A 21,726-nucleotide genomic window follows, 5' to 3' on the forward strand; every position below is an offset into this window, starting at 1 on the left:
CCCAACATTTTTGAGATTAAACTCAGAAACCTTTTCTTAAAAAAAAAAAAAAAAAAAAAAGGAAATTTCTATTTGAAAAGTGGAAAAATTGACAGAAAAAAAACTACAAAATTTTGAGGGGTTAATCTCAGAAATTTTCTTGAAAAAATAAACAAGGTCAAAAATTTCAAAAATCTAAAATTTTCGACTTGGAAATTTTCAGAGTTTCAAAACTGGAAATATCTGAGGTTTGTTTCTATCATATTTTTGACTTTCAAACTTTTTTTCCCCAAAAATTTCTGGACTTCTAGCAAATTTCAAACTTTACAAACTCAGAAATTTCCTTTTGTTTTCTAGAAAATGTATGAGATATTTTTTTGTTTCACACAATTATCTCAGAATAATCTAAAAAAATTCCAACTTTTCAAACTAATTATCAGCTAGAATTCTTTTCTAGCAGAAATGTACTTTGTTTTCTTTCTATCTGCAATAGACCTATTGTGCCATTATAAAAGAACGACATATAAGATCATTCCAATAAATAACTTTCAAAGCGGCAGCATAAATAGATGATCTGTTGTTGCCATGCAACCAGAAGCACACAGAGTCTCTGTGACAGACACAAAAACAATCCAGGGAGAGATAAAGAGCCTCTTTCAGTTCTGTATTTCAGTAACTGTAGATTTTAACTATTATTTTCCTAACTTCTTCTTTCTGGCCCCAAGCTGCGCCACCCAGCCCTTCCTGTTTCACAACCACCTCTGTGTCTGTCGTTTTTATCCAGCAGACTCTCAGTCAGCTTCGTCCTTTGTGTGGGTCCTGGTACCTGAGCCGTGCTGTGGGCAAGCAACAGGTGGAGCTGAGTTGGGTATATAACCCACTTCAGCTTGGGTTACATATTGTTCACCACATAACTCTCATAGGAGTGACTCAGCAGTCTCTCGACCTCCGCCTTAGGAACCACCCAGCATTTGCCCAGGTGGCGCTTTTGCACTGAGTCTTTCACCGTCTTGTCCTGTAAAGTCACGTCCATCTGCTGTGCTGCCCACCTCAGGATTCCCCTCGCTTGAACCCCGTCTTTGTTTTTGGGGTGACGATCAGTCGTCACAGTTACAGTCATGTCAGAGTGCTGAAACTGGCCTGCAGGTAGATAAAGAGGAGCAATAATTAACTATAACTACATTTACTCACCATAAAATTATAATCCATGGTTTTAAGATTCTAGTAAACTGGTTGACAAAAGACAAGTCAAATAAAAAAGTCCTTGTTAATTTACTCTATCAGTTTCTTCATCATGCTAAGTAAGTTTTTATTTTTCATAACTCACACTGATTTTTGCAGTGGACTATTAGGGCCAGGCAAAGAAAAATAAAAAATAAAATTAGTAAAATTATCAGAATAAAGTCAGAACATTATGACTTTAGTCTGGTAATACTACAATTGTATTCTCATAATAACATGATCTCATATTATTACAACTTTATTTTGGTAATGCTACAACCTTATCCTTATATTACTACTGCAACTTTATGCAGGTAATCTGTATAAAGTTTGAATAAAGTCTAAATATTATGACTTTATTCTCACATTTGTCTGTTTTTAATTAACCGGGCCCAAATTTCATTCATAAGACATTTTTCTCATGTTATAAGTGAAATAATCTGCCAGTGGAACAGGTACTGACCAAAAATACTTGGAAAGATTTTGTGTTTTTGTAGTGAAAATTAATTGTTAAATATATATATATTTTTTAAGTTAAAACATAATCCTGGATGTATTCCTGACCAGCTATTTTTCACCAAGAAGCAATAAAGACTCTGCAACTCAACACACTCGATACAAGGTAAGATTTTACGATCTCCTACTTTAAGACAAAAACATCTGGCAGCTTACCCAGAAGGCCTTGGGTCGACCTTGACAGCCCTCTTCCATCTGTGATGTAAAACCCCAGGTGGGCCATCTGCAGGTGATTGGGGTGTTTGTAGTGATGAAACAGCACCAGGAAGCGCACACCTTTCGCCAGCTCGACCCAGCAGCTCTGATGGTTGTCCATGGTAACAGTCACGCCCTGCCTGGTCACAGATCCCTGCTGATTGGTGGGGAGGATCTCCCGTCCTTCTCCATCCACTACCACCCCATCCAGCGTCAAGGTGATCATGATGTCAGCCGAACTGCCAGCCGGTAATGAGATGGTGAGCCGGTCGAAGTACGTTCGGGAACGGCCTTCTGCTCCAGGCTTTGGGGGAGCCCCCATCAGGTGACCGTCCACAATGATACCTGGAAGAGCAAGACGCACACTCTGTAAGCTCCAAAATAGACACTAGGAGGTGCTAGAGCCCTTCTGAAATTTGTTATTATTTTCAGTGTTTTGTGTGCAACTCAAGAGAGCATATTAGAAATAGGTAAATGCACATAATGCACTTCAAGAAGTGCCTTTAAAAAAATCTCATAATCCTAAGGAAGCTGGTGGTTCTGTGTGACTCACAAGGTGCCTCTTTTTTCCACTGAAGCCCCAAAATGTCTGTGTACGCCACTGCATTTTGCATTTAAGATAAAAAACTTTGTCTATAAATATGTGCTACCCTGAATTCAACTAGCCTAACTTTAGCTTTACCTGGTTCAAACTCTAAGAAAAAAGTATATAAAGACTCTTACAAAGCACCTCCTTATGTCTAAATATTAATGTTAAGTCCAGGAGAAAGGGATGAGCTTTTTCACATAAAATAGAGTAAAATAGAAAATATATTATTGATTCCCAAAGGGAAATTGCTTACATGCTAAAAGCTACTCCAACCTAAGTGTTAAATATTGGTGCATGCAAGAAAAAAATAACTGTACACAATATAAAGTTTATAAAAATACATGCATGTAAGTGTGATATTGAACACATGTTGAACTATTTTTTAGCTGCAGATGCATCCTTTGCTTCAATTGATTAAGCGTTCACAAAAGGAATGCATTTTAGGCTTAGAATCTTTTTATTATATATTTCTAACTGTGTATAAAATATGCTCAGTGGTTTAATGAAAAATCTGCAGAGTCTACAAATTATTACTCGATTAATGGTTAGAATTGTCAAATGTTAGCATTTAAATCGAATGCTTGCCTCGCTCTGGATCCTCCAGAAGTCTGAGAACGTCATTGGCTCTGCCGTCCACAGTGAAACACAGATCCTGGTGCAACTTTGGAAGTTGGACCACAAAATGAGGATCTCCATCCACTACAACAGAGAATCCAGCAGCTAAATAAAGCCAGACATCACAACTTTGTGATTTAAAATAATAAATAAATCCTGACCTGACGAGGAGAAGAGCCTCACAGAGTTGAGTCTGGATTGAGGTTCTAAAAGGACAAGACATTCAACTAAAGGACAGTCCTCCTCACTCCCAAGCACTGAAACCAATGACAGGACTAGACATGTATTGCAGAGAACAACACTGCTGCAAATTACACTCTCCTTCGAAATACTCACCAAATGAATCACTGCTGTCATCCCCTGAGAAAACACCGGAACGTTTTTAACGTGAAACATCAGATGTTTATTTTGTTTTACCGAATCAAAAAAAACAAACTAACTTACAGGTGTCGTAGCTGATATCGTAGTCATAATTATATGTTGCATCGTAATCTGGCAAAGAGAAGGAGTCATTAAAAAAAATCACTTTTATTGCTTATGTGAAGAGATTTTGTTTTAATGAAGAGTTGTTACCCGTACCTGTAACAAGATTCAGATCTATTCAAAAGGAAAAAAGCAGAAATTAGTTCAATTCTCGATCCCAAGCAGGTTTTCCAAATTAGAAATGGGTTTATAAAACCTGAGTGAAGTTGGCTTCTCCACCTTCTTCAAATTAAACAAATTGATTTGTGCTTTGTTTGTGCTGCTCTCATTTTAAAGATATTAATAAACGTTTCCAGAGGTCATCAAAGATCAACTAGCCCAGCTTTATTTACAAAATAAAAAAATATGGTGTTAATCAACAGAGATACATTTATGCAGCAAATTTTTATTACAATTTTAAGATTTTAATATAAAAATTTTACAGCTACAGTTTTGGAAGCACAGTTGTTAGATGCCAATTTTTTAAATTTTGTAAATGTGGGGCGGATGGCGGACCTTTGATGACCCCTAAAACATTTATTAATACCTTTAAAACAATAGCGGCACAACAAATTGTAACATAAATGTTTGACACCAATTTTGTCTGACTAGAAGAAAGCAGGAGGAGCCAACTTCCCTCAGGTGATGAACAATAAAATAAAAAGAACAAAACAGATTAGGAGACAAATAAAATGTACCTTCTTCACTTTGAATGGAGGTAGAGACATCTAGGGGAGAAAGACAGAGGATTTATTTTGAATTAAAATATGAAAACCAGCACTCACTCCATCCATTCATTCATAATGATTCTTTGATTTGATTGAATTTTATTTGTTGGGAAGCCAGAAAAACGGCAGACAGTAGCAGAGTTTTCATTACCAATGTTTGCAAAACTCTGTCAGCAGTTCGCTAATGTCGAAAAAGCACAATTACCCCAATTGCGGCGTTTTTATTAAATAAGAAACACACCTACAATCATACATGTGATACGTTTGCACCAGTGGCATCATCTGGTTTTTGATCAGCGTTTCCGAGTTTTTTTAGTTTTTTTTTTAAATTGTTGTGTTTCCATTATTATCAAAATATTAAGTTACGCAATGACATGGTAAATGGAAACGCAGCTACTGTGTTTCTTACCCAGAAGTCCAGCTGCTTCCCACAGTCCTGGTCCATCTGTAACACCGGGCATCGGAGCAAAGGTTCCCAACACCAGGGTGGCAACGCTCACGTCAACATCCAGATTTGAGTTGTTGTGTCCAACATCCGGCGGTGAGGCTGGGGTGGGCGAGCGCAGTGTTGCTACAGGAGTAGTGTCGGACTGATGAAGTTCTGGGGCAGATTTGGTGCGGTTCTCCTCCTCTGAAAATGGCCCTGATGTTTTCCCAGGACTGGTTCTCCTTGCTCCTGGTGCAGGGTCGGTTCTGGATGAAGTGAGGTGTGGTGAAGTGCTGGTATCCAATGTTTGCTTAGCTGTTGACGTTGGGATAGTGGTCGTTTTGCCGGGAGCAGGAGGCTGTGCGGTTTTTAGAGCATTTAAAAGAGAAGTGGATAACTTTGGAGAACGAACGGGTGTTTTTGGATCATCCTGGGAGGCAGCAGGTTTTTTTCCAGAGATTGTTGCTGGAGCAGTTTTGATGGGACTGGGACTTGGGTTTATGGCAGTTTTTTTGGCTGGTGGAGCCTTTGTTTTAGCCAGAGACACTGGAAAAGGCTTAGTTTTCTGTTTATTTGCAGGTTGTTGAGGTGGGTGTGGTTTGGCTAACCTAAGGCTGGGCTTTCTGGGAACTCTAGCGGTTAGCATGTCGATGGGGTGCGCTGTTGTTGTTGTTGCTGTGGTGGTGGTAGTGCCAGTAGTTGTGGGTTTCACAGTGGTCAATGCCTGAGCTGCTTCTTCTGCATCTGGCTTTACAACAACCAAAGAAGTGACTGGGGTCACAAAGTTATATTTGAGGGAGAGGTTGGTGGCTTTGTCTGCCAGTAACCTTTGAGTTGCAGGGTCAGTTGCATTGAGTTTGGCCAGTAGTAGCTCTTTGATGGTGAAATATGCCCAGAGACGACGCACAAAGTTGGACACTCCTTCCAACTCTCTTGAACAATTTAAAAAACTTGCGCTCCCATTTTCTTTTGCACTGGAAATAAGCACATTATCTTCCAGGCTTATGTTTTGCTTTGAATCAGTTGCTGAGACTGATACCTTTAAGTCTTTGACTCCAGGTTTTACCCTTCCTGCCACAACTAACTCCGAGCCTTGGAAGTAGTTTGGGAACAGGGTGTTGGTGACGTCAAACGCCTGATCGTCCATGTAGGAAAGCTGGATGTCTGACAGCAAAGGGTTGGCCACTTCATCATAGAAACCCTTCAGCTGCAAAGCTGCGTCTGCTTCCTCATACACCATCCTGGCCACACCTCGGTTCTCCAAAGCCAGGCGTTTTAGGAGAAGGAAGTCTGCATCATCGCCAAAGGCAATGCCAAACAGAGTAACTGAGCCCAACGCCTTCTTGGCGTTAATGAGGATGGTGTCACCAGATGTCACTCCAGTGGTTGCTTCCCCATCTGTCAGAAAGATAACCAGAGGAACCCTTTGGGATGCAAGGCGGCTGGAAGATCCAGAGGATGAAGGGTTAACAAGCTGGGCAGCAGATAGAAGAGCTGCGTTGATATTTGTCCCTGATAAAACAGTAAAGTCAACATAATCAGTTTTATTGGCAGAAACAGCATACATTTGATGCAAAGGATCAAATTTCAACTCACATCCCTCCGCATTAATTCTCCTCACAAACTCTTTGGCATCTCTCACATTCTGCCGAGTTGCTCGCACTGTTCGACCTTTCTTCCAAGTGTGAACCTTATCTGAGAAGGTGATGATGTTAAAGTGGTCTCCTTCTCTAAGGTCTCCAAGGATGGTATTCATCGCCTGCTTGGTCTACTGACAGAAATCAATGGTGTTATTGACCCACTTTTGTCTGAAACAGAAAAAACAGCAAGTGAAGCTGTTTTAGAGAAAGTATTTCATCTTCCAGATGATTTCTCCTCTTTACCTGCTTTATCTTGGTGCCTATCATGGACCCACTGACATCTATGACAAATATAATATCCTTGGGGACCACTGGAAGCCCTCTTGGTGCAAAATAATGCACAAAGTAGCCATCATACACCTAACGGGCGTGAGAAGTTAAAGATTTAGAGAGATTTAAGTGACTTTGACAAACCAGAAGTGAAACGATGCAGCTGACCTGAACGTCACCCAAGAGGTCTTTGAGCTCCACATCATACTGAATGATGAAGTCTGCATTTAACCCTTTGGAGGATACGCTGGTTTGCTGCTGTACAGTTGGGCTGTAGTAAATTCTAGCACAACTATCGCTCTGCTCAACCTGAGTGGAGGCAGGAGGGCTGGAGTCACCTGAAGGAAAGCAGTGCTTCATCAGGCATATTGATAGAACACCATTAAATGCACAAACAGAAGCAGAAAGTGACAAAGGAATGTGATGAAAATCTTTATCTTGGTCTAATTTTATCTATTTTGCTCAAAGAGAGCTTGAATTTTTTCCCTCTGGAATCGAAAGCTTATTTTTGAAGAAAAAACGTGGAAAGCAGATATTCGAGCGATGATGATTGGCAAACTGAGCTCCTAAAGACTTAAACTGCTCGCTCTCAGCAGACAAACGTGGAAAGATTTATTTTCAAACGATTACTGAGTTGCGAGTTCAAGTTGTTAATTCTGACTTTTCCCTCTTTTTTCCCCTTCTTCAGTTTGCTCAGCTATCTACTGTGAAATGGATTTTTTAAGTCTATCTTATATACATTGTTTGGTTTTACTGACTGTTTTTCTTACTAATATTTCACTTAAAATACTTTTGTAAAAAGTAATCCATGTTCAACTGATTTAGTTGCTGAGATTATACACAGGTCTATAGTGAAGTGCATCTCGTATAGATTTTAAGTGTTACATTTCAGGTAATAATAAAACAAGCTAGTCTTTTCTAGGTGCTAAAATTGTTTAATTTCAACCTGAAGTGTACAAAAAACAAAGGATTTTTGTTGTTTGTTAAAGAGAAAGTAAATGTTTTGATTCAGATGTCATACTAACTGGACTGGAAAACCTGTAAAACAAAATACAGCAGCAATAACTACATGAACTTTAGCAGCTAACATGCTAATTGAGATAAGTAATATCTAAAATCATTTCACATTTTAAAGGGCGATCTTAACATTTTCTGGAAAGGATCTATAGTCAAAGCTGGTGACATTTTGCCTTGGAATAGGTCAGAGTTCCTGATTGTCAATTAATTAACTGCATTATTATATATTTATTACTACCTGGGATATATATAAAAAGTTTCCTATCTTTTTATGATGTCTGAATTTCCAGAATTTTGGAATTTATTCTGAAACACAGTGGACACTTCGCAACGTACCAGTGATATCAAAATAGTATTCAGTGATTTCTCTGTTTTAAGTCATACTTCCTGGCGTCTTACCCTGGGCAGAGTTTGACAGCAGTCGACTCGTCTTGAGAGGAAGAGCTTTGATGAAACTGATTCCCGTTCTTTCATGTATGCTGACGTCCAACGTGAGGTTCTGCACCGGTTGCCCGGTCCTCAGACCCAAACTGAGCTCGTAGCGGCCGAGTCGACGAGGCAACAATTCCTCGTAGTTCAGGACGAAAGACATCCGAGTTCCCGACGGTACGCTCACTGCTACACGAAACTTCTCAATTTCCCTTTCTCTGCAATGACAAAACAAATAAGGCAAGTAAAAAGTTCAGGTAGTTTTTAAGAAGTTCTACAAAACCAAAGATGTAAAGAAAATTTCTTTGCTCACAAGAGGTTTTAAAAATACTAACTTGGTGGCGACAAGTCCGGCTGTTTTCCCTTGCTTTTTAGCGGCGTCGTAAATTTTCCTGGCTGCTGCTCTTTCCTTCACTTGGGCAACATACACCTTACCATTGGAAGCACTGGTGGGATAGAGGGAAGAGGAGAAAGAAGCAGTTCTTTGTGTGACATACAGTAGCCAGATTATGTTACTTTTAGTGGACTGAAGAGAGTTTTGAGAGAGATTTACTTTATTTTGCCTCTTGTTTAGTAAAGCAAACGTTCATGCCTTATGAAAGGGGTTGGGGGCTTTAAATGGAAAAAAACAACCTTGAGGAACTTTGATCTTCTCAGGTTGATCTATAAATACTCTCAGCTATAAAAGACTGAAGATCTATGATGTCATGAGACAGGATGTCACTTTAAGGTCATGACTTTTAAGTAAATATTTCTAATGAGCAAAAAAATGCAACTAAAATAAACTGGGTCGTATTTGACACAGAGCAGAAATCACATAAGCGGAGAGTGGAAAGTGTGGGTGCCGGGTGTATTTGTGGATGTGGCTGGCTTAGTGGCTGAGGAAATGACTGAACATCACACAGAACACAGACTTCTTAGTTTCATACACAAAAACGCCAAAGAACCAACTTAATACGTCTGCCACACTTATTTCCCTCAGGGTATCTGGAGATAGGACTGTTTTGGTTTTGCATGTATAAAAATATGAGAAAAAAGCTCACACATACTTAAAAATATTGACTCCACATCCAAAGTCTACATCCACCTATGCATGTAGTATACAGTAGATGTAGGCTTGTGTAGAGTAAGTGTATGAAAACTGGCAGGCTGCCTCAGTAAACGATGTGGGGAGAAAAAAGGGGCGACTGGGCCAACCTCTGTCATTTTCTCTGTTAACTTTCTGATTTCCATTTACAAAGCCTGGTATTCATTCAGCGTCTGGTTTCCCCTCCTCCTGACCTGCTTCCGCTCCCAAATCCAGCAAAGCCCACTTGTTTGTTTTAGTTATATGTAGCATTTTTAAATAGAACAGATGCCAGGCGTTTTAGTAATGGAATTAAAGTTCTTTACGTCATTTATCCAAACGTTTATCTGAAGAGTAGGAGCTCAAACATGCAGATGAAATGAATTTCTTTTGGTTTTCTTACATGGTAAAGTTGGAGATGAAAGCTGACGAGGGCAGGTCCACCTCAAACGCTGCCTCTTTAGTGATGGGCAGCTGGTTCCACACCGAACTCTGGATGGTTGTGACAGCGTAACGAGACACAACCGAACACCTGACATGGTAGTCTGTGACCTTCAGCTGGTGGCACAAAAAACACACATGACAACAGAAAAACTGAAAGTAAAGTAGGATTAGTTTTTTTACATTTAGTTATTTGAATGTAAAACAATATTCTGAGCCAATGTATTTGAAAAACAACGATGCATTTAGTGTCTTGTAAAAGTATTGTGAGGTCTAAAATATATTTCTATGTTAGAACTAAAATTGTTTGGGACTTTTTATATAACAGATTAGCAATAAGTAGTAAATTGGAAAGTGAAATGAAAACTTGCTTTTTAACAAATAAAATTTTAAAAGTGTTGTATTCCTCCTGACTTTTACACCCCTAAATAAGTCTGAGAACAACCAACTTTCTCTAGAAGTCTTAGATTATAAAATATTACCCCAGGTTTTAAAAGCCGTACATAATACTGGCTAATCCATATTGTGAAAACAGAAACAGAACGTGACCCTGGGATGCTCAGATATTGGGAAATGATTCCTGAATGAACTGAATAGGAAGGCTAAGACCAGGCTAGCACAACTGCAAACCCAACAAGTCCTGGTAACTGACCTGAACTACAACCAGATCTAAATCTTCAGAGAACTGATTTGGTCATCATTTGAAAATTAATAACTACCGAGACAGACAAGGTCATCCACCTTCATAGAGCTCCAGACGTCATGTGACCAAGTTTGTTTATGTCGCCATATTGGCAGGAGGCAGCAGAGAAATCGATGAAAAGAATGGATGGCAGCACTCAACTTTCGGAAAGCGATACACATTGATAACCCACTAAACCTCACAGAATACATATCAGTGATCCATATTAAGCTCTTTCTGTGCTTTTTAAAACAACTGTTCAATATCTAATCAAATTTCCCTCGCACTAAACTGGAAATTCCCTGAAGACTGGATTGTTTTGTTGATACTAGCTCTGGCAGTTAAACGCCTTGGTTTTGTACAATGCCATGGAGAAACATTTTTCTCCACAAATCTGATCTTTGTGGTGCCAAGAAGAAGTCCATAGAAAGTCATGTGGATAGAGCCAGAAACCCAGTTAGAGACTACAAATGGTGACGAGGTTCACATCCCATCAGTTCCAGTCACCAGAACTGGAATCCAGTGGTCAAATTAAAGTCCAGGCCAAAATCCAATCTGCAGAAAGACTCAAACAGTGATGGTCAAAACACTCTCCAACAAATCTGACTAAGTGCAAGTATTATAATTTTTTTTTTTTTTTTGCAAAGATGATTGGGCAAAATGTTGATGATTAGATTGAGGAATGCTGCATCTTTCATGTGTCTCTGCCAAAACGTACTCAGTATAACCTGACTGCATGTCAGGACCCCACAGTCTGACATTTGATTTAGGTGTGCTGGGCCATCCTCAGGTCCATAATCCCAGTAAGATGCATAAAGATCTGTGGTTGTAACCAAATCTGAAAAAGTCTGAGGAGTTTTAGTAATCTTGCAAGTGAAATGTTAAGTTTGGCACCTTGCATTACCAGCAGTTGGTTAGGTTTGACGTGGAGTTGCATTTTTAGTTTCTTATAGAGTATAAAGTAATTATGTGGCTTGTGGGTTTACTCTTTAAAACAAAATGTGTGACATTGCCCTTGTTTTCCCACTGAGCAGTTACCTTGGTATTTTTAGTAAAACAACTTAGATTTTCCCAATTTTGCAATCCTGTACTAAAATTATACTTTTTTTCCCATGCTTTTCTTCTTCTATTTATTCTTCTATTTATTTATTTATCTCCATAAAGTAGATTTTAGACACAAATATGAACTCTGTTCAGATACAGATCTTTGTGGAGCTATTTTAGTAAGTGAGTAAGCAGAAAGGAAGCAGTGTTGTTATCTAAAACTAACTGTGCCAGTCTGAGACGTATCACTTTGGTGCCCTTCCCTTGTTTACTTATGGGACGTTGGCGCCTGATCTGGTTAGTGCGGGCCACATGAGTCCATTACAAGGCGACATGAAGGAGGAGGACAGCCACTCCAGGCCTCCACCTCACTGGTATTTAAGAACGCTGTGGTTTGTGCTGCACAGAAAGGATTACTGTGTGTTCCTAGGAAATTTCTTAGTTAGCCCTGGTAAAAGCCACAGCGGCATGGCTCAATGTACCCAGAAACGTCTCTTTATGTCTTTAAAGATTGGACCTCCAGGTTAATTTGGTGTTATGTGTAGCAGTAAACTCAGTTAAAACTTACCACTGGTTTTGCTGGTTTGCTTTGACGTTTTGTTCTCTGGAAAAGAGCAAACAAAAACATCATCAGGTTTCTAGTGTTATACATTTGTGGGAATCACTGCTTTGGCCATTGTTTGATGCTGAACTGCACAATAAATTATGGTAGGTCAAAACTGGGTTAATTCTGCCACCAATCTGAGCAAATGAGGGTTGGGTCAAGATCTTATGTCAAAACAGGTTGAATTAGCCATTCATGAATGAATGAATGAAGGGAAAGTGGAACTGGAAATAAATGCTCTCACTGTACACAGGATTGCATGCTCTGCCTCCTGTTAATTCTGCACACAAGTCCGTGCTGTGTCAGTCCATTACCAAATATCCTGTGCATTGGTGGGACTTTAAACATAAACAACCTGCAGGGTGGAAACCCTTCACAGGGAAAATATTATGCAACCTATGCGAGATAAATTACTCCTTTACTTACTAAGTCTGGGCGTGTTCCAGAAAGGTGCATATAAAATTAAATATATCCTTACCTGGAATTGTGAATTCCTCCTAAGGTGCGTCTTAAAATCCCCCGATAATCCTTCTTGAACGCAGTAATAAACGCAAAGAAGAAAACACTGAATCCTCAAAACCCTCATGCTTGCAACAATTCAACCTTTAGATTAAAATCGAAGAAAAACGTCCCGTGATCTCACGTTGGGCGCATTTTACACAAGGTACAGGCAGGAATAATTTTAGCTCCGATCCATGTGAGAGCGCCCTAAAAATGAGATCTGATGAAGAGTTACACCTGCGATAGGTGAGAGCAAAAGAAAAGCAGGAAAGTTCACACTTCAGAGGAAGGTTTGCGCTTCAGAGGAAGGTTTGCGCTTCAGAGGGAGGTTTGCGCTTCAGAGGGAGGTTTGCGCTTCAGAGGGAGGTTTGCGCTTTAGAGGGAGGTTTGCGCTTTAGAGGGAGGTTTGCGCCAGTCCTGATGCGCGGTTTGCGCGCAGCTCGGGTTCACACATACTGCCACCGAGATCGGAGAGAAATGAGGGGTGAATGGCACCCGGCTCCAAGGTTTGGATGAAAACGCCTCCGTCTCCTCCCCTTCCACTGCTGGTTTTTAAAAAAACTAAATAAATAAATCCGTTCAGCAGTGGTTGAGATCCACTGAAGTTTGCGAATGTATTTTCTCACCTCACATTTAGTCAGATAAATAAATATCTGACTCTGATAGATTCTGTACAGTAGGTTCCCAAAAAGCACCAACTCAACTCTCCTACTGACCCAACATGGATTAACTGCTATAGAGAATGGATGGATTAGAAAATGAAAAAATTTTGTCTCCATTTGTATTCAGCGAAAAACCTCGAGAACGGCCATCATTGTCACTTATTTAAAAACCTAATACGGTGAATTTTGACAACTTCGTGAATTATCGTAATGTCACATAAATTTTTAAATGTTTGGAAGGTCAAAATCCAACAGGTGCTTCGTAATATGATAACGTACGAGGAAATGAGCACATTTCACCCAAAAAACTCAGATTCATTTTTAAAATGTTCTAGATGAAACAAGGACATTTCTGAGTTTGAAAAGTTGACAATCTGCAAGAAAAAACTAAGACATTTTCTAGAAAAAATATTGAAATTTCAGATTTTCAAAACTCTTTTTCTTGATATTAATAAATTTTTTCTGTGAGATTAACTAAAAAAAAAAATCCTGAGTTCTTTGTTACAAATATAACATTTTCGGGGCTTAGACATTTCCTGTATTTTCTGGAAAATTCTTATCAAATTAACAAGTCAGAGTCTTTTTCTCTAAAATTTTTTGACTTATAGAGCTTAAAAAATTCCATTTTTTTTCTAGAAAGTTTCTGATTTTAATTTTAAAAACTTTTTTTTGTGTTTTTCTAGAAATTCCCAGTTTTTTTCTAGAAAATTTCTTAACAATTTAAACATTTGAGAGATTTTTTTTCTTTCAAATTTTGTCCTAGTTCTTTCTAGAAAATGTGTGATTTTAATCTCAATATGTCTGGCAATGACGTGCTGTTGTAGCTACAGTTACATCCAGCCATGATAGTGATGACAGATGCTCATTTTCCAGAAAGATAAAAATCCTAAACAAAATAATACATGTGTCATGTCAGTATGGACTAGTCAAAGTCCAAACATAATCTAATAATTCACACATAAAAAACAAACATGTAAATAAATAAATTATGCGGAAGGTTTTGGCTTTAATGTGACAAAATCTAAACCATTTGAGAGTCTGAATACTTTTCCAAGCTACTGAATGTTTACAAAAAATTCTTCATTCCATTTATTTTCTGTATATATTTATGTATAACTGCATGTTCTGTTGTTATTTATTCAGTGAGGAGTTAAAGTGTCTGTGGTGCTGATTTCATGATCTGAAGAGTATCTCCATGAAAGGTTTAACCTCCACCTGTTTGTGATGCGTTCAATAGAATCAGAAACCTCAACTACACAGATAAGACAGGAACTATCCACAGCTGTAGGTTTTTTTTCTTCTCTGGTCTGGATTAACACCTTCCATCTCCTCCAGTTCTTCTGTGTTGATCCATTTCTCTTCTGTTTACCATCAGAAAACATTTATGTGACTCTCTAAAATTTATTGTGACCTATGAAAATAGCTGTAGTCCATTTCTCCCAGATATGACTTTAGTTGTGGTCGGGAACTGTCTGGAGAGCTTCCTCTGTCTTTCTGCTGATGCTCACATTCTGCAAACAAAGAGAAACAAAAATTAAATTCCTACTGGCTGCTACTAATATTTTCCAAGCATGATAGGGCCACGACTGGAAACCTGGTAGAAATTGTTTTTGCTCATTGAAACCAGATTTTTTAAATTAAGGATACATAAGAGGTTTTCCCTCAAAACACAAAGAAGTTCACATATGAACCTTTAAGTAAATGTAGATTTATAAATGTTCCATTTTTTTTTATGTTATAGAGAAGTATAAAGGTTGGAAAAATGCTCCTCTAAAATTAATCTCTAACTAAAATAATGTTACTCCAAAGCTGTAATTTCAATGTTGATTTCAATCATTGTTGAAACACAACATTCGGTTGCGATTCTGTTTAAATTACTTGGTTACATTTTATTTTACACAGGAAACCTCTAATCTGTGACAAAGTTCATGTGAAAACTTCAGACATTTTTTATTCCTGTGAATATAAAAAAGTCAGGTACAAAAAAAAGCAACCTCAAAATCAACAGAAATTTTTGCTTTATCAATAGTTTTATCCTTAGTCAGATTGCATTTATGTTCAAATCACCTTATACTCAGAAATTTCCTTGTTTTAGTTTAAAAAAATCCTGAGTTTTTTCTGGTAAATTTTTGACTTTTAGAGCTGAGAAATGTCTTGTGTTATTTTGTTTTTCCTGTGAAATTGTTTATGTTTGGTTTTGTCTTTTCTCAGTTTTGTCTTGTTCAGTCACTCTCCCTATTGTTGATGTAGTTCTCCTTCTGGACACTAAATGTCCTCAGTTACCAACATTTTTCCATCTTCCTGTTTCACTTTCACTCACTATTTCTCTCAATATATATTCTGAGAGATGACCTATTATGCTTCCTTGATCAAGTTAGGATAAATTTAATACATGTTCAATACAATTTTAGCATAAATTATTCTTTTAGACAGGACAATTCTTCCTGTTGAGTTCCTTTCCATTTCAATCTAAATAAGTTGCTGCTGCACTTCAATGTTGACACTCATACATGTAAACATACGCAATTATACAACAGTACATCTTTGAAAAGTAAAAGTGGAGCCTCCTGCACAACCAACAAGTTGTTTCTAAATGGTAAGTCAACAACAAAACATTTATCTTTTCCAGCCGCCATTGTAAAATGGCAGTAAAACCAGCTGAATAAACGTGCTGGAACTCAGCTTGGGTTGCTAGGTAATGGGCTGGAGTTGCTAGGTAACAGGCAGTTCCTACTGATATGTGAAGTTACATTCCAGATGTTTCTGAAACAGTTCATTTCCAAGCACTAAAAACCATTAATTCATTATCAAAAACCTGTCGGGGTGTGTTTTTAATCGCTTTAGATGTTTTTAGAAGCAGCAGAAACCCAAATGGAAGTACAAAAACATGCAAAATGTGATTTTTTTTAGAACACGTCCCCAGTAATCTTTATGTTTATAGAACAGGACAAATCTTCGATCCACTTCAGAGAGAAAATATTCGCCTGTGGATCTTACCACTGGCCTCTCTCTGTGTGTGTTGACAGCTTCGATATTGAGAAAAAACGACTCAACCTTACATCCTGGCAGGAAAGACAAAAACAAAAGTGTCAAGAAAGCATTCAGAGATCAGCTATTAAAGATGCATAATTTACTGCTTACCGTAAGCTACAGGAGTGAGTTTGAGCACCGTGTGGAGGGGACACCTAACATAAGGCAGCTCATCTTCACAGGTGATTGGAAACAATGTTTGAGCATTTAGAGCTGAACATTTTGTGGTGATAATAAGAAGGAAGGTGAATCAGTGCATCTCTTTTTTTAATACCTGCAGGTTTGTCTAGGAAGTAGGACAGCAGGCAGCGCATTATGGCTTGGTGGCAGATGACCAGGACGTTTTCCTGCCTCTCCAGCTCCATGATGACCGGCTCCAGACGATGAACAAGATCCTCATAGGACTTTGTCATAAAGACAAATCAAACGAATATTAGCTTTCATTCCTAAACTTTGAACCACGTGGGTTTCTGTGGCCCTCCAGTCTCTAAAATGACACATAAAAGAACCTTAAAGATTACATTTGGTTGTTTAAGTATCATTTTTATCATTCAATAAAAGCTATTTTATTATCAATTTAGAACACTGAATAAAAGAGAATGCAGCTTCAACCTCAAAAAAACATTTTAATTGGTCATAAATAATCAAATTATGTTTATTAATGTTAAGTTATTGAGGAAAACAAGGTTTGATAAACTTCATTAAATTACTTGTGACCTATTCACACTTTTTTGTGTTGAAGGTGAATTTTCTGATTTCAGTTAATGTTCCTAGAAGTACTCAGTGAATGCAGATATAGCTACTTATTAATCTTTTAACAATTTGTTAATGGGTTTTATCAAAAGAAAAATAAAACTGGAAAAAAAAGAAAAAAATACAATGTCAAATTCTTCAATTCTTATAGATATGTTCAATGTTTGAAAGAACAGCTTTTAATTTACACATTAATTTGTTTAAATATTTGAATATTTACAAATACTGGTGCTAAAATTCTATTAAAATGTGTTTAACTATTCAACACTTTCCATAACATTCTGCCTGTAAAGTAGGCAAATATATCATCTTAAAACCACATCTTGATTATAATAATGTATGATAAGATACACATTTCTCTTAATTTAACAATTCTACATGAATAGTGTTTTTACTTAAGATACTTATTATTTTATTATTACTATTAAATTTACCTTACCTGTTAGTCCAGTTGGAAGAAAAGTAACTCAAAAGTTAACACAAGTCAGTTTGGAAATCCAAATGTTAGAAGTGATAGATCATTAAATGTAAACATAAAGTTAAAAGAAAGTCGTCGTCTAATGAAAGCAGCTCTTACCTCGCCCTTTGGGTAACGGTAACGATATTTCTCCTGGTCTCTCATCGCAAACTCATCGGGAAAGTTCTCCTGAATCTCCTCATATGTTAACTCCTCACAAACACCCTGAGAAAGAACAAGAATAAAATGTTAATTTATACTGAGAGTCTAAAACTGTTTTTATAGAAAACATTTTATGAACAAGCTTAGGGAATCTTTACGCTCCAAGCATCATATTTAAAATGTGGCAAGAGAAAAGTGCAGCTTCACCTGCCTTAAAAAGTCAGCATGAGTGAATGCTGACTTTTTTGATTAGTCCTATTGAACTAATCAATAGGACTGAAATATTTTTGTGTTTGTAATACCTTTAACACAAAATGTAACCTTTAATTTAATCTCCATTTGGAATCAATAAAGTATTTTTTTAATTGAATTTGATTTGAATTTGTAAATGAGATAAAAGCTTAAAAGGATCATTTTAATACTGTAAAAAGAGTATTAAACAATTCCCACTGAAATGACTGTAACTAAAGCATTTTTCTAATTTATACTACTTCACTAATTTTGAGTGTCCAGAAAATTTAGATCAATATCCCATTATTTCCTGTTTTTCTAGGTTATGAATATCATTTGACTTGTTCATTTTCTGCCACTTTTCAAAATGGGAAAGACAAGAAAACCATTTTAACCGGATAATATTTGTGTTGATTTTCCTGGGTGTAAACCTGACCACATCAGACTCAGATAAATAAAGAAAATATTTAGAACAGTTTGAACTAATAAGGCTGGACAGGGAACCGGTTTATCTGTCTCTCACTTACAGGAACGTGTTTAAGGAGGTAAAGAAACATCACCAGATCTGCAAACAACTATTTATGTGTGTAAAAGTGTTTTAACCTCACAGCATCGATCTCATTGAGAGCTTTCCACTGTTCGTACTGGACGCCCAGAGCCTCTGCAGTCTGGATGGTCCTCTTCATGTGGCTCGTCCACACCTTCAGGTCCTTGATGTTCTGACCTCTGATAAACTTCGCCAAGGCATCAGCATACTGTAGGAAAGATACATTTTTATGTTGTTGTTGAGAATGGAAAATGCATTTTTCAGAATTAAGGCTTGTTTTTAAAATAAACCAAAATCTAATTTCATTTGTGTTAGCAATTACAAGTTCTATTTCAATAATCTTGGTATTGAAATAAAGTTAACACTTAGAGACTCAATCAGAAGTGTAAGAATCACTGCTGCAGTTTCAGAGAAAATGAGGACTGAATATACAAAAATTTCCACTGTTTTTTTTACCCTAGCCAGAATTTTCTTTGCAGTATACAGGATATAAATATTTTAGAAATACCATAAATAACGCTGCAAACTGTTGGATACCCTAAATCAACCTGTCACTGTAACTTGTACAAAGATTGATGCAGCTGAGGAAATTTACAATAGTTTTAGTAAAAAACTAAGCATGAAATCCAAATAATTTTAGTCTAGTTTCTAGTATAAATATCATAGTACTATTGAAATACCCTAACCCTAAACCTGAGTTAAAATTAACTGTTCATCAAGATCTAGGAGCTTGTTTTAAGTCAATAATTTCTTAATATTTACTTTAATTTACTTATTCCATTGGTGGATTAAGTAACCTATAACATAGGACAAATGTCTTGTTATAAATTATATAATCTGCCAATATTAAAGAACTATTCACTTAAAAAGCTCCTACATATTTATGAAAAGTTACTTGTAAGTTAGTTTTGTCTTATTTCAAGTGTACTAAAATATTTGCTCTAAAAACTGGACCAAACATCCTTGGTAGGATTTAGTGTTTTGCCGTTGGTACAGGTTGACACCATCAACAAAACTGGGGATTTTCTGTGTTTTTATTAATTATTACATGTTTTTACTTATTAATTTTGGTTTTCAAATACATTTATGTTTTACCTAAATATAATAAAACAATAAAAGATTTATATATTTGACTCCAATTCAAGTATATTTTTTGGAAATCCAGAATAAAAAAAAAATTAAAAAGACAATAAATTTAGGCACATTTACTGAAAGAAATATATCTAAAACCATTTTGGCACTAGCATAGCTCCGTACAATGTCTTTTTGATGAGTGTCTCTAGTCACTGATATCTTGGGCCTAAACTCAAAAGTTTCCTGCTCTACTTAAAAAAAATGCCTTTTCTTTAGCTTCTAGACAAGATTCTCACGTTTCCATGGAAACCAAATATATGTTTATGTTTAAAAGAGGGGAGTTGCAGTAATCAGGGTTGGTAAAAGAAAGTAAAAAATCTGCCCCCACTACCAGGGCAGTGGGGCTTAAACAGTTTTAAAATCTAAGCTCACCTTTAGTCCTCGCGGTGATAAACCCGAATCTCCGCCGATCCGACCCAGCAGGTTGAGTTCACTCTCTCCGTGGCGGCTCAGGTAAATGGTTCTCGGTGTGACGTGGATGTTCATGAGGTAGTAGACGATCCGGCACTGGATGTGATCCTGGACTCGGTTCACCAAGAACCTACTGCCCACGTCAAAGATCTTTATATAGGAGAGTTTCCTAGTCAAAATAAGGAAATATGGACATATTTTATAAACAATTACTTAAATATTTAATCCGTTCACCTTTTTCAAAATATTACCAAGTATTTTTGGTCTGGTTTCTAGTAAAAATATCTTATTACACTTGAAATAAGACAAAACAACTACTTTTCCAAAGCAACGCCATCCTTCACATTCAGAGGAACAAAGACAATGAGTTAAGAGACAAATCTTTTTGTTTCAGATTGTATATATTGAGATGTTGTGTTATTGCAGGGACAATTTCAAGATAGCTGGTCCTTGAGTGTTTGCTAAATGGGGTAAGTGGTCCTGCTGGGTCTGAAAAAGTTTGAGAAACATCAAAAATACTTGGTAGGATTTTGTGTTTTTGCAATGTTGCGACACAAGTGTTGCTCAGTACTTGTCTTTCTCATCGTCTATTGACGTGTAGCTCGCCTTGTAGCACTCAATGCGCTGGATGAAGTCCGACATGGCCTCTTCTATGTCACGGTCGATATAATCTGGGCTGCCAAATTTTACTTGCTGTAAAAAAATTGCTTTTAGACTTTAATTAAAATCCCCACTTCTAACAAGTATGGATATTTTGTGTGTGCCTCACCTTGATATTCTCGGTTATTATGTCTGGGTCATCACAGATTGATTCTACAAAGAACACCTGTAAATGAGGAATAATTTCAACATTTCTTTGTAATTTCAGTACATTGAAGTCAATATTTACATTATGAAAAGGTCTCCTTGTAGACTTCTTGCTTTTATTCCAGTCTTGCACTTTGGAAATATTTTATAAGATCAAACTTATTTGAATAATTACCCAAGGTTATCCTGAGTAAATTTTAAACATTTATTTTCAAGTGATAATTTAATTTATTAAGGGAGAACATCCTACTGAAACAAGGAACAAACTGAGAGTCAAATCATTTCCTGCAAATTTTTCTGTTAAGAAAACAGAACTGATATTTCTGAGGTCATTTAGCTTTCAGTTACATGTAGTTGGACCTGTGCCTTCATTGTCTCTTCAGTCCCAAAATTGTTTTTCTCAAAAGCTTTGGGGCTCATCAAAATGTTTTTTCTCTGGTAATGTGATTGGACTTTTCTTCTTTTCAATCAGCTGTTGCTTTCAATGTGTAAATCGCCACTGATGCAATTTTTGCTCAGTTTTTGTTATCACTTTTATTGATGAATGTAAAAGTTTTTTTTACTGTTTTATGTTTTCTTTATTTTGCTGAAGTAGCAAAGCATTAAAAATGCCATTTTACTCTTTCAGGACTGACAGATGTCAAGGACTTGTTTCACATTTCTCCTATTAGTTTACTTCAAGTGTTTTCTTTTCCAGGATAATTACAATAATGCTATTGTATTAAATAATTAAATTATTTAAAATCATATTAAAAATTAGTGCTTTGATATACAAAAATATACAAAATTAAGGTAGTAAAGGCATATTCATTGTTTAAGCAGTACATACTGCCTTATTTGACAGAAAATAACATTTATCTAATGAGTAGCAAACAAATGATTAGTAAATTCAACAATATTCCAAATAAAAATGTTAAAACTGTTTTTTTTTATGTTAAGAAGTAGAAATATCAGTAGAGTTTAAAAATCACTTCATCACTTACCTTATAGCCTTTTTCTTTTGCAAAACTGTTGATGACGGCTCTCCTCTCTCTTGTGGTGTTAGTAGCATCAAACACCTGCAGGACATGTTTCCATCATTATCAATACTTTTAAAACACATATTT

The 21,726-nt window shown here is 36.9% G+C and overlaps 2 protein-coding genes across 8 annotated transcripts in view; both read right to left on the minus strand.

Annotated features, from left to right (window-relative positions):
• Positions 1–58: 58 nt before the first annotated feature.
• itih6 (inter-alpha-trypsin inhibitor heavy chain family member 6) lies at positions 59–13,505 on the minus strand. Of its 2 annotated transcripts, none has more exons than XM_044123638.1 (17): positions 12,404–13,505; positions 11,890–11,925; positions 9,558–9,712; positions 8,424–8,534; positions 8,059–8,306; positions 6,811–6,980; positions 6,616–6,732; positions 6,329–6,500; positions 4,715–6,244; positions 4,276–4,305; positions 3,695–3,712; positions 3,560–3,607; positions 3,452–3,475; positions 3,277–3,321; positions 3,086–3,199; positions 1,873–2,256; positions 59–1,119 (listed from the first exon to the last, which is right to left on the minus strand). In XM_044123638.1, exons 1-17 carry the CDS (start codon positions 12,509–12,511, stop codon positions 872–874), a joined length of 3,558 nt encoding a protein of 1,185 aa, XP_043979573.1. In that variant the 5' UTR covers positions 12,512–13,505; the 3' UTR covers positions 59–871. The 2 variants fall into 2 exon arrangements, with proteins under 2 accessions (XP_043979573.1, XP_043979561.1); XM_044123626.1 differs by having other exon boundaries at positions 3,277–3,372.
• Positions 13,506–14,077: 572 nt separating this feature from the next.
• The window catches only part of LOC122835012 (6-phosphofructo-2-kinase/fructose-2,6-bisphosphatase-like), an 80,708-nt gene continuing 73,059 nt past the window's right edge, over positions 14,078–21,726 (minus strand). For 4 of the 6 annotated variants that reach the window (XM_044123717.1, XM_044123728.1, XM_044123701.1 and 1 more), the window contains 10 exons: positions 21,604–21,678; positions 20,583–20,639; positions 20,385–20,506; positions 19,775–19,982; positions 18,330–18,476; positions 17,449–17,553; positions 16,393–16,522; positions 16,230–16,292; positions 16,086–16,150; positions 14,085–14,599 (listed from right to left, as the gene is read on the minus strand). In XM_044123717.1, coding sequence (XP_043979652.1) covers positions 14,540–14,599; positions 16,086–16,150; positions 16,230–16,292; positions 16,393–16,522; positions 17,449–17,553; positions 18,330–18,476; positions 19,775–19,982; positions 20,385–20,506; positions 20,583–20,639; positions 21,604–21,678 — 1,032 coding nt within the window. In that variant the 3' untranslated portion in view covers positions 14,085–14,539. Of the gene's footprint in view, positions 14,600–16,085; positions 16,151–16,229; positions 16,293–16,392; positions 16,606–17,448; positions 17,554–18,329; positions 18,477–19,774; positions 19,983–20,384; positions 20,507–20,582; positions 20,640–21,603; positions 21,679–21,726 lie in introns of those variants that run through there. The other 2 variants (XM_044123691.1, XM_044123737.1) reach the window with 2 other exon arrangements.

Source organism: Gambusia affinis, linkage group LG01 (assembly GCF_019740435.1).
Source record: "Gambusia affinis linkage group LG01, SWU_Gaff_1.0, whole genome shotgun sequence".
Taxonomy (NCBI): domain Eukaryota; kingdom Metazoa; phylum Chordata; class Actinopteri; order Cyprinodontiformes; family Poeciliidae; genus Gambusia; species Gambusia affinis.

What these genes read in the sequence shown, in the direction of transcription:
- itih6 (XM_044123626.1), bottom strand. Translation starts at nt 12,511, where the DNA reads ATGAGGGTTTTGAGGATTCAGTGTTTTCTTCTTTGCGTTTATTACTGC. An exon ending in GGAGGAATTCACAATTCCAG is followed by an intron (nt 11,926 to 12,403) that starts GTAAGGATATAT and finishes GCTCTTTTCCAG; the next exon opens with AGAACAAAACGTCAAAGCAA. An exon ending in GCAAACCAGCAAAACCAGTG is followed by an intron (nt 9,713 to 11,889) that starts GTAAGTTTTAAC and finishes TTGTGCCACCAG; the next exon opens with CTGAAGGTCACAGACTACCA.